Genomic DNA, 12,034 nt, shown 5'->3' on the forward strand with positions numbered 1-12,034 from the left:
GGACAGCTCCTTTTACGGTGGTTTATAGGGGCTCAGATCTTTACTCCTCATGGTGAACTTCCTTCCTATGCTCTCATGAATTAGTTCAACGTGCTCTAGAGACAGGATCTAGTTTACAGTATGTGGTATGATTGGACTTCTTGTGAAGACAACTCTCATACTTGGTGAAAAGTCTTCAATGAGAATCTTCTTATTCCTTCATCTTTTGGGTACATTCGTTTTGGTGCCTCCTTTTTCAGTGGTTGGTGGTGAATGCCCAACACCAAACATAGAGTTGATGTCAAGGGGTTCTGTATGGCTTTCCACTGAGAAAGAAGGTTGAAACATTAAGTGTTATACTATAGTACCTGCTTTATTAGAGAGAGAGAGTGAAGGTCGGGCATTTTAAACATTATATAGTCCTCCCATAACCTTAGAACCAACTCTCCTCTTTCTACATCAATCAAGGCCTTCCCAGTAGCTAGGAAGGGCCTTCCAAGGATGATGGAGTCGTTCTTGTCCTCTCCAGTGTCAAGTATCATGAAGTCTCTAGGGAGGTAAAGGTCTTCAACCTTTACAAGGACGTTCTCCACGATTCCATATGCCCTCTTCAGGGACTTGTCTACCATCTCTAGTGAGATTCTTGTGGGTTGCACCTCTTGGATCCTTAGCTTATTTATCACAGATAGAGGCATCAGGTTTATGCTTGATCCAAGGTCGCATAGTGCCTTCACAAATGTAATGGTCCCCATAGTACAGAAAATCAGGAAGCTTCCGGGTTCTGGCATTTTCAGAGGTAGTTTTTTTGTACTAATGCACTGCTGGTGCACGAAATTGCAATAACACTTTTGCAATCCCGCACAACTAACCAGCAAGTGCACTGGGTCGTCCAAGTAATACCTTGCGTGAGCAAGGGTCGATCCCACGGAGATTGTCGGCTTGAAGCAAGCTATGGTTATCTTGTAAATCTTAGTCAGGATATCAGAAATTATCAGGATTGATTGTAAAAAGCAGAAGAACATGAAATGGTTACTTGTAGTGCAGTAATGGAGAATAGGTTGAGGTTTCGAGATGCTCCATCTTCTGAATCTCTGCTTTCCTACTGTCTTCTTCATCAAACACGCAAGCCTCCTTCCATGGCAAGCTCATGTAGGGTTTCACCGTTGTCAATGGCTACCTCCCATCCGCGCAGTGAAAGCTAATGCACGCACTCTGTCACAGTACTGCCAATCACCGGTTTGGTTCCCTCCCCTACCGGAATAGAATCACTCTTTTGCGTCTGTCACTAACGCCCAGTAGGTTACAGGTTTGAAGCACGTCACAGTCATTCAATCATTGAATCCTACTCAGAATACCACAGACAAGGTTTAGACCTTCCGGATTCTCTTGAATGCTGCCATCAGGTCCTGCCTATACCACGAAGATTCCGATTAAAGAACCCAAGAGATAACTACTCAATCTAAGATAGAACAGAGGTGGTTGTCAGGCACGTGTTCATGGTTGAGAATGATGATGATTGTCACGGATCATCACATTCATCCGGATTAAGAACAAGTGTTATCTTAGAATCGAAGCAAGCATGATTGAATAAGAAACAGTAGTAATTGCATTAATCCATCAGGACACAGCAGAGCTCCTCACCCCCAACCATGGGGTTTAGAGGCTCATACTGTGGAAAGAAACGTGTACAAAATGTTATGGGGTCATAAGGTACGGATACAATGTCAAAAGATCCTATAAGTAGTAAACTAGTGTCCTAAGGTTTACAGAATTGAGTAAATGACAGAAAAATCCACTTCCGGGCCCACTTGGTGTGTGCTTGGGCTGAGCAATGAAGGAATTTCGTGTAGAGACCTTTTCTGGAGTTAAACGCCAGCTTTCATGCCAGTTTGGGCGTTTAACTCCAGTTTTTATGCCAGTTCCGGCGTTTAACGCTGGAATTTCTGTAGGTGACTTTGAGCGCCGGTTTGGGCCATCAAATCTTGGGCAAAGTATGGACTATTATATATTGCTGGAAAGCCCAGGATGTCTACTTTCCAATGCCGTTGAGAGCGCGCCAATTGGGCTTCTGTAGCTCCAGAAAATCTACTTCGAGTGCAGGGAGGTCAGAATCCAACAGCATCTGCAGTCCTTTTCAGTCTCTGGATCAGATTTTTGCTCAGGACCCTCAATTTCAGTCAGAAAATACCTGAAATCACAGAAAAACACACAAAATCATAGTAAAGTCCAGAAAAGTGAATTTTAATTAAAAACTAATAAAAATATGCTAAAAACTAACTAAAAGATACTAAAAACATACTAAAAACAATGCCAAAAAGCATACAAATTATCCGCTCATCACAACACCAAACTTAAATTGTTGCTTGTCCCCAAGCAACTGAAAATCAAAATAGGATAAAAAGAAGAGAATATACTATAGACTCCAAAATATCAAAGAAACATAGCTCCAATCAGATGAGCGGGACTAGTAGCTTTTTGCCTCCGAACAGTTTTGGCATCTCACTCTATCCTTTGAAGTTCAGAATGATTGGCATCTATAGGAACTCAGAACTCAGATAGTGTTATTGATTCTCCTAGTTAAGTATATTGATTCTTGAACATAGCTAGTGTATGAGTCTTGGCTGTGGCCCAAAGCACTCTGTCTTCCAGTATTACCACCGGATACATACATGCCACAGACACATAATTGGGTGAACCTTTTTTTGATTGTGACTCAGCTTTGCTAAAGTCCCCAATTAGAGGTGTCCAGGGTTCTTAAGCACACTCTTGTTGCCTTGGATCACAACTTTATTCCTTTCTTTTTCTTTTCTCTTTTTTTTCGAAAATTTTTTTTTTGTTTTTTTTTTTTACTGCTTTTTCTTGCTTCAAGAATCAATTTGATGATTTTTCAGATCCTCAATAACAGTTCTCTTTCTCCTCATTCTTTCAAGAGCCAACAAATTTAACATTCTTAAAAACAACAAATTCAAAAGACATATGCACTGTTCAAGCATTCATTCAGAAAACAAAAAGTATTGTCACCACATCAAACTAATTCAACTAGTTTCAGAGATAAATTTCGAAATCCTGTACTTCTTGTTCTTTTGTGATTAAAGCATTTTTCATTTAAGAGAGGTGATGGATTCATAGGACATTCATAACTTTAAGGCATAACTTTAATTTTATTAATTATGAACTAAGAACAAGACTCAAATATAGATATAAGAAAATAAAAATAGGAATGGAAAACAAAACAAGCAAAAAACGAAAAAATAGGCTCCTAATGATAGAGGTTTCACAGAGTTAGGACTCAACAACCTTGATTTTGAGAAGTGGATGCTCCCTCAGCTTGAGAGGAGAGCTTTTGGCGTTTCATCTCTTGGATTTCACGCCCCTGCTTCTCTTGTTCCTTCAGCAATTTGCAGATCATGCAGTTCTGATTCTGCTGTTCTTCCTTCAGTTGCTCCATAGTCTCTTGCAACTTGTTGATAGATGCTTCTAGGCTGGCCCAGTAGCCAATTTCAGGGAATTCAGGGAGGAACTCATGCGCCCTCCTCTTGATAGAGTTGTCTTGCACTTGTCCTTCCATTGACTTCTTGGTGATTGGGTGTTCAATGGGTATGAACTCATCTACTCCCATCTTCACCCCAGCCTCTTTACAGAGCAAGGAAATCAAGCTTGGATAAGCCAATTTGGCTTCAGTGGAATTCTTATTTGCAATTGTGTAAATCTCACAAGCAATCACATGATGCACCTCCACTTCTCTTCCAAGCATAATGCAATGAATCATCACTGCTCTCTTGATGGTAACCTCAGAACGGTTGCTAGTGGGCAATATGGAACGCCCAATAAAGTCTAGCCAACCTCTTGCAATTGGTTTGAGGTCTCCCCTCTTGAGTTGGTTTGGGACACCCTTTGAATTGGTTATCCACTTAGTTCCAGGGAGGCATATGTCCTCTAGAACCTGATCCAACCCCTTATCTACTCTCACCATCCTCCTATTAAAGGAATCAGGATCATCTTGCAGTTGAGGCAACTTGAATATTTCTCTTATTTTGTCCAGATGGAAGTATATAACTTTCCCTCTGACCATGGTTCTATGGGTATGGTAAGCAGTTCCAGTCATTCTCTGCTTATCTGTTAGCCACAGATTTGAGTAGAATTCCTGAACCATGTTCCTTCCAACCTTTGTCTCAGGATTGGTTAGAACTTCCCATCCTCTGTTTCGAATTTGCTCTTGGATCCCCGGATATTCATCTTCTTTCAGATCAAATTTAACTTCCGGGATCACTGACCTCAGACCCATTATTTTATGATAATGGTCTTCATGTTCTTTGGTTAAGAACTTCTCTTCATTCCAAAGATTCTTTGGATTAGTCTCTTTCTTGCCTCTTAACTTGGTTTGTTTTCCTTTAGGAGCCATGATATTGATGAATCTTGGCTTAGTGATCACGGAAAAGCACACCAAACTTAGAGGTTTGCTTGTCCTCAAGCAAAAGGAAAGAGAGAAGAGAGGGGGAGGAAGAGAAAATTCGAATGGTGTGGGCAAAAGGGGGTTCCAAACGTGAATTTATAAGGGAGGGGAGAAGAGATTTCGAACAAATAAAAATTTGAAAGGAGATTTGAGAAGATATGAAAAGAAATTGAGAAAAGGGTGAGTTTTTGAAGAAGATTTGGGATTAATTTGAAATAGATTTGAAGAATGGTTTTGATTTGTGAAGATTTGAAAGTGAATAATGAAAGGTTGAAGTGCATTTATGTAGAAGAGTATGGTTAAAAAGAGGAGAGTTTGAAAAAAATTGAGTTGAAAACAAAAATGTGGTCCCCCCACCTTTCTGGCGTTAAACGCCCAGAATGGTACCCATTCTGGCGTTTAACGCCCACTTGGTACCCTTTTTGGGCGTTTAACGCCCAGCCAGGTACCCTGGCTGGCGTTAAACGCCAGAAAACCTTCCTCACTGGGCGTTTTTCTGAACGCCCAGTGATGCTGCACACCTGGCGTTAAACGCCCAGAATGGTGCCCATTCTGGCGTTTAACGCCCAGAATGGTACCATTACTGGCGTTAAACGCCCAGAATGGTGCCCATTCTGGCGTTTAACGCCCAAAATGCCCCTTACTGGTGTTTTTTCGCCAGTAAGCTCATTTTCTCTGCTTTTTGAGATGAATCCTTCTGTAACTCTGTGAATTCCTTCATTTTTGATACTTGCCTCTGTAAGAACTAATCATACACCTTCCTAATGACTGGGTTGCCTCCCAGCAAGCGCTTCTTTACTGTCTTTAGCTGGACTTTCACTGAGAATCACTCAAGTCTCAGTTTTGAGCATTCCTGCTCAAAATTTCTTTCAAGATAGTGCTTGATCCTCTGTCCATTAACAATGAACTTCTTGTCAGAATCAATATCCTGAAGCTCAACATATCCATATGGTGATACTCCTGTAATCACATACGGACCCCTCCACCGGGATTTGAGTTTTCCTGGAAACAATTTGAGCCTGGAGTTGAAGAGCAGAACTTTTTGTCCTGGCTCAAAGACTCTGGTTGACAATCTCTTGTCATGCCACTTCTTTGCCTTTTCCTTATAAATTTTTGCATTTTCAAAGGCATTGAGTCTGAACTCCTCTAGCTCATTTAGCTGGAGCAGTCTTTTCTCACCAGCTAACTGTGCATCCATGTTTAGGAATCTGGTTGCCCAGTAGGCTTTATGTTCCAGTTCCACAGGCAAATGACAGGCCTTCCCATACACCAGTTGGTATGGAGAGGTGCCTATAGGAGTCTTGAATGCTGTTCTGTATGCCCACAGAGCATCATCCAAGATCTTTGCCCAATCCTTTCTTCGGGCCATTACAGTCCGTTCTAGGATTCTTTTTAGCTCTCTGTTAGAGACCTCTGCTTGCCCATTTGTCTGTGGATGATACGGAGTTGCCACTTTGTGGCTAATTCCATATCTGACCATAGCAGAGTATAGTTGTTTATTGCAGAAATGAGTGCCCCCATCACTGATTAGCACTCTGGGAACGCCAAATCTGCTGAAGATGTTCTTCTGGAGGAATTTCAGTACGGTCTTAGTATCATTAGTGGGTGTAGCAATTGCTTCTACCCACTTAGATACGTAGTCCACTGCCACCAGAATGTAGGTGTTTGAGTATGATGGTGGGAATGGCCCCATGAAGTCAATTCCCCATACATCAAACAGCTCTATCTCTAATATCCCTTGTTGAGGCATGGCATATCCATGAGGCAGGTTACCAGCTCTTTGGCAACTGTCACAGTTACGCACAAACTCTCGGGAATCTTTATAGAGTGTAGGCCAGTAGAAGCCACATTGGAGGACTTTAGTGGCTGTTCGCTCACTTCCAAAATGTCCTCCATACTGTGATCCATGGCAGTGCCATAGGATCCTCTGTGCTTCTTCTCTGGGTACACACCTGCGGATCACTCCGTCAGCACATCTCTTAAAGAGATATGGTTCATCCCAAAGGTAGTACTTGGCATCTGAAATTAATTTCTTTTTCTGCATGTAACTGTACTCTTTGGGTATGAACCTCACAGCTTTATAGTTTGCAATGTCTGCAAACCATGGAGCTTCCTGAATGGCAAATAATTGCTCATCTGGGAAAGTCTCAGAAATCTCAGTAGAAGGGAGGGACGCCCCAACTACTGGCTCTATTCTGGACAGATGATCAGCTACCTGATTCTCTGTCCCTTTTCTGTCTCTTATTTCTATATCAAACTCTTGCAGAAGCAACACCCATCTGATAAGCCTGGGTTTTGAATCCTGCTTTGTGAGTAAGTATTTAAGAGCAGCATGGTCAGTGTACACAATCACTTTGGATCCTACTAGGTAGGATCTAAACTTGTCAATGGCATAAACCACTGCAAGTAATTCTTTTTCTGTGGTTGTGTAATTCTTCTGTGCATCATTTAGAACACGGCTGGCATAATAAATGACATGCAGAAGTTTATTATGCCTCTGTCCCAACACTGCACCAATGGCATGATCACTGGCATCACACATTAATTCAAATGGTAACGCCCAATCTGGTGCAGAGATAACTGGTGCTGTGACCAGCTTAGCTTTCAGGGTCTCAAACGCCTGCAGACACTGTGTATCAAACACAAATGGTGTGTCAGCAGCTAGCAGGTTACTCAGAGGTTTAGCAATTTTCGAAAAATCCTTAATAAACCTTCTGTAGAATCCTGCATGCCCCAGAAAACTTCTGATTGCCTTAACATTGGCAGGTGGTGGTAATTTTTCAATTACCTCTACCTTTGCCTTATCCACCTCTATTCCCTTGCTTGAAATTTTGTGCCCAAGGACAATTCCTTCAGTCACCATAAAGTGACATTTCTCCCAGTTTAAAACCAGGTTAGTCTCTTGGCATCTTTTCAGGACAAGTGATAGGTGGTTAAGACAGGAGCTGAATGAGTCTCCATATATTGAAAAGTCATCCATGAAGACTTCCAGAAATTTCTCTACCATATCTGCGAAGATAGAGAGCATGCACCTCTGAAAGGTTGCAGGTGCATTGCACAGACCAAAAGGCATCCTCCTGTAGGCAAACACGCCTGAAGGGCAGGTGAATGCTGTTTTCTCTTGGTCCTGGGGATCTACTGCAATTTGGTTATAGCCTGAATAGCCATCCAAAAAGCAGTAATAATCATGACCAGCTAATCTTTCTAGCATTTGGTCTATGAATGGTAAAGGAAAATGATCCTTTCTGGTGGCTGTATTGAGTCTTCTGTAGTCAATACACATACGCCACCCTGTGATTGTCCTTGTAGGAACCAGTTCATTTTTTTCATTATGAACCACTGTCATGCCTCCCTTTTTGGGAACAACTTGGACAGGGCTCACCCAGGGGCTATCAGAAATAGGATAAATAATCCCAGCCTCTAGTAATTTAGTGACCTCTTTCTGCACCACCTCCTTCATGGCAGGATTTAGCCTCCTCTGTGGTTGAACCACTGGTTTGGCATTATCCTCCAACAGGATCTTGTGCATGCATCTAGCTGGGCTAATACCCTTGAGATCACTTATGGACCACCCAAGAGCTGTCTTGTGTGTCCTCAGCACTTTAATCAGTGCTTCCTCTTCCTGTAGATTTAAAGCAGAGCTTATAATCACTGGAAAAGTGTCACCCTCTCCCAGAAATGCATATTTCAGGGATGATGGTAGTGGTTTGAGTTCAGGCTTAGGAGGCTTATCCTCCTCCTGAGGAATTTTCGAAAATTCCTTTGCCTCCTCTGGCTCTTCCTGATCAGTTTGAGCATCTTTGAAGATGTCCTCAAGCTCTGATTCTAGGCTTTCAGCCATATTGATCTCTTCTACCAGAGAATCAATAATGTCAACGTCCATGCAGTCTTCTGGTGTGTCTGGATGCTGCATGGCTTTCACAGCATTCAACTTGAACTCATCCTCATTGACTCTCAGGGTTACTTCCCCTTTATGTACATCAATGAGAGTTCGTCCAGTTGCTAGGAAAGGTCTTCCTAGAATGAGAGTTGCACTTTTGTGCTCCTCCATTTCCAGCACCACAAAGTCAGTTGGAAAGGCAAATGGCCCAACCTTGACAATCATGTCCTCTATTATGCCTGATGGGTGTTTAATGGAACCATCAGCAAGTTGGAGGCATATCCTGGTTGGTTTGACTTCTCCAGTCAACCCAAGCTTTCTGATAGTGGATGCAGGTATTAGATTGATGCTTGCTCCAAGATCACATAGGGCTATCTTGGTGCAGGCGCCTTCTAAAGTGCAGGGTATCATAAAGCTTCCAGGATCTTGAAGCTTTTCTGGTAAGCTTTTCAAAATGACTGCACTGCATTCTTCAGTGAGAAACACTTTTTCAGTTTCTCTCCAATTCTTCTTATGGCTTAAGATCTCTTTCATGAACTTAGCATAAGAGGGTATTTGCTCAAGTGCCTCTGCAAACGGAATCTTTATTTCAAGAGTCCTTAGATAGTCTGCAAAGCGGGCAAATTGCTTATCCTGTTCCGCTTTGCGGAGTTTCTGAGGATAAGGCATCTTGGCTTGATATTCTTCAACCTTAGATGCTGCAGGTTTATTCCTTACAGAAATGGTTGAAGAGGCCTTGTTAGGGGGATAATCATCAGAACTCTCAGGTGCCTGATTCTCCTTGGGCGTTTGAACGCCAGGAGTGGATGAAGTTTGGGCGTTAAACGCCAACTTCTCCCCCTTTTCTGGCGTTTGAACGCCAGAACTGGGCAGGGAACGGGCGTTTAACGCCAGCTTTCCTCCCTGTTCTGGCGTTTGAACGCCAGTATTGGGCAAGGAATGGGCGTTTAACGCCAACTTTCCTTCCCTTTCTGGCGCTTGAACGCCAATAATATTCCTCTCTGGGCTCTTACTGTCCTCAGAGGGATTTTGAACAGTGGCTTGGTCATCCTCTGTCAACTGTTCCTTAATTGACTTATTGCTCTTTTGAGCAGTGGCATTCAATGTTTTCCCACTCCTCAGTTGAACTGCTTGACATTCTTCTGTTATTTGTTTAGATATTTGCTGTTTTGCTTGATTCAACTGCAGTTCTATGCTCTTGTTAGCAACCTTAGTATCATGGAGCATTTCTTTAAATTCTGCTAACTGTTCTGTCATCAGGAGTAGTTGTTGATTAAGCTCCATTATCTGTTCTTGAGGATTAGAGTCAGTGACTACTGTCATGACTTCCTCTTCTGGAGAGAACTCATTACTAGAGTACAGATACTGGTTTCTAGCAACAGTGTCTATAAGCTCTTGAGCTTCTTCAATTGTTTTCCTCATGTGTATAGATCCACCAGCTGAGTGGTCTAAAGACATCTGAGCTTTTTCTGTAAGCCCATAGTAGAAAATGTCTAACTGTACCCACTCTGAAAACATTTCAGAGGGACATTTTCTTAGCATACCTCTATACCTCTCCCAGGCATTATAAAGGGATTCATTATCCTCTTGTTTAAAGCCTTGGATGTCCAGCCTTAGCTGTGTCATCCTTTTTGGAGGGTAAAAATGATTCAGGAATTTGTCTGATAACTGTTTCCATGTCTTTATGCTTGCTGTAGGTTGGTTATTTAACCACCTTTTAGCTTGATCTTTTACAGCAAATGGAAACAGTAATAGTCTGTAGACATCCTGATCTACCTCTTTATCATGCACTGTGTCAGCAATTTGTAAGAACTGTGCCAGAAACTCAGTAGGTTCTTCCTGTGGAAGACCGGAATACTGGCAATTTTGCTGCACTATGATAATGAGTTGAGGATTTAGCTCAAAACTGCTTGCTTTGATGGGAGGTATACAGATGCTACTCCCATATGCAGCTGTAATGGGGTTAGCATAAGACCCCAGAGTCCTCTTGGACTGATTAATTCCACTTAAGTCCATAATGGACAAAAGGGAAATGAGAATAATTGCAAAGAGATAAATTTTGTTTATTTATTTATTTTTTTTTGAAATAACCGAAAAATTAAAATAAAATAAAACAAAAGGAAAATAAAATAAAAAAAATTCGAAAATCAAAAAGAAAAATGAGATCAAAGTAAATTGAGAACTGAATCAATTAGTTAATTAAAAAGATTTTGAAAACAGCAATTAAAAAGATATGATTGAAAAGTTTTTATGAAAAAGATTTGATTTTAAAAAAGAGGAAAGAGAAAAACAGCAAAAAGACACCAAACTTAAAATTTTTAGAAATCAAACACTAATTTTTTCGAAAATTTTAAGAGAAAAACACAAAGAGGACACCAAACTTAGAAATTTTATGAATCAAAAAGGGACTGAGACTTTGCAAAAACGAAAATTTTAAAAGAAAAATAAAAGCATGCAATTGACACCAAACTTAGAATATGAAACTAGGCTCAACTAAAAGACTCTAAACCAACAAAAATAAAACAGTCCTAATCTAAGCAACAAGATAAGCCGTCAGTTGTCCAAACTCGAACAATCCCCGGCAACGGCGCCAAAAACTTGGTGCACGAAATTGCAATAACACTTTTGCAATCCCGCACAACTAACCAGCAAGTGCACTGGGTCGTCCAAGTAATACCTTGCGTGAGCAAGGGTCGATCCCACGGAGATTGTCGGCTTGAAGCAAGCTATGGTTATCTTGTAAATCTTAGTCAGGATATCAGAAATTATCAGGATTGATTGTAAAAAGCAGAAGAACATGAAATGGTTACTTGTAGTGCAGTAATGGAGAATAGGTTGAGGTTTGGAGATGCTCCATCTTCTGAATCTCTGCTTTCCTACTGTCTTCTTCATCAAACACGCAAGCCTCCTTCCATGGCAAGCTCATGTAGGGTTTCACCGTTGTCAATGGCTACCTCCCATCCGCGCAGTGAAAGCTAATGCACGCACTCTGTCACAGTACTGCCAATCACCGGTTTGGTTCCCTCCCCTACCGGAATAGAATCACTCTTTTGCGTCTGTCACTAACGCCCAGTAGGTTACAGGTTTGAAGCACGTCACAGTCATTCAATCATTGAATCCTACTCAGAATACCACAGACAAGGTTTAGACCTTCCGGATTCTCTTGAATGCTGCCATCAGGTCCTGCCTATACCACGAAGATTCCGATTAAAGAACCCAAGAGATAACTACTCAATCTAAGATAGAACAGAGGTGGTTGTCAGGCACGTGTTCATGGTTGAGAATGATGATGATTGTCACGGATCATCACATTCATCCGGATTAAGAACAAGTGTTATCTTAGAATCGAAGCAAGCATGATTGAATAAGAAACAGTAGTAATTGCATTAATCCATCAGGACACAGCAGAGCTCCTCACCCCCAACCATGGGGTTTAGAGGCTCATACTGTGGAAAGAAACGTGTACAAAATGTTATGGGGTCATAAGGTACGGATACAATGTCAAAAGATCCTATAAGTAGTAAACTAGTGTCCTAAGGTTTATAGAATTGAGTAAATGACAGAAAAATCCACTTCCGGGCCCACTTGGTGTGTGCTTGGGCTGAGCAATGAAGGAATTTCGTGTAGAGACCTTTTCTGGAGTTAAACGCCAGCTTTCATGCCAGTTTGGGCGTTTAACTCCAGTTTTTATGCCAGTTCCGGCGTTTAACGCTGGAATTTCT

General features: G+C 41.6%; 1 protein-coding gene across 1 annotated transcript; it reads right to left on the bottom strand.

The window, feature by feature from the left end:
• Positions 1-280: 280 nt before the first annotated feature.
• On the bottom strand, positions 281-731 carry LOC130949784 (uncharacterized). The gene is made up of 2 exons (XM_057878417.1): positions 412-731; positions 281-305 (listed from the first exon to the last, which is right to left on the bottom strand). Exons 1-2 carry the CDS (start codon positions 729-731, stop codon positions 281-283), a joined length of 345 nt encoding a protein of 114 aa, XP_057734400.1.
• Between the last annotated feature and the right edge of the window lie 11,303 nt (positions 732-12,034).

The sequence above is a fragment of the Arachis stenosperma genome, chromosome 9, assembly GCF_014773155.1.
Source record: "Arachis stenosperma cultivar V10309 chromosome 9, arast.V10309.gnm1.PFL2, whole genome shotgun sequence".
NCBI classification, from domain to species: Eukaryota; Viridiplantae; Streptophyta; class Magnoliopsida; order Fabales; family Fabaceae; genus Arachis; species Arachis stenosperma.

Excerpts from the sequence above, each read along its gene's own strand:
- LOC130949784 (XM_057878417.1), bottom strand. The coding sequence starts at position 731 with ATGGGGACCATTACATTTGTGAAGGCACTATGCGACCTTGGATCAAGC. Across the intron at positions 306-411 it reads AGAGGAGAGTTGGTTCTAAG|TGGAAAGCCATACAGAACCC; the intron begins GTTATGGGAGGA and ends CTTCTTTCTCAG.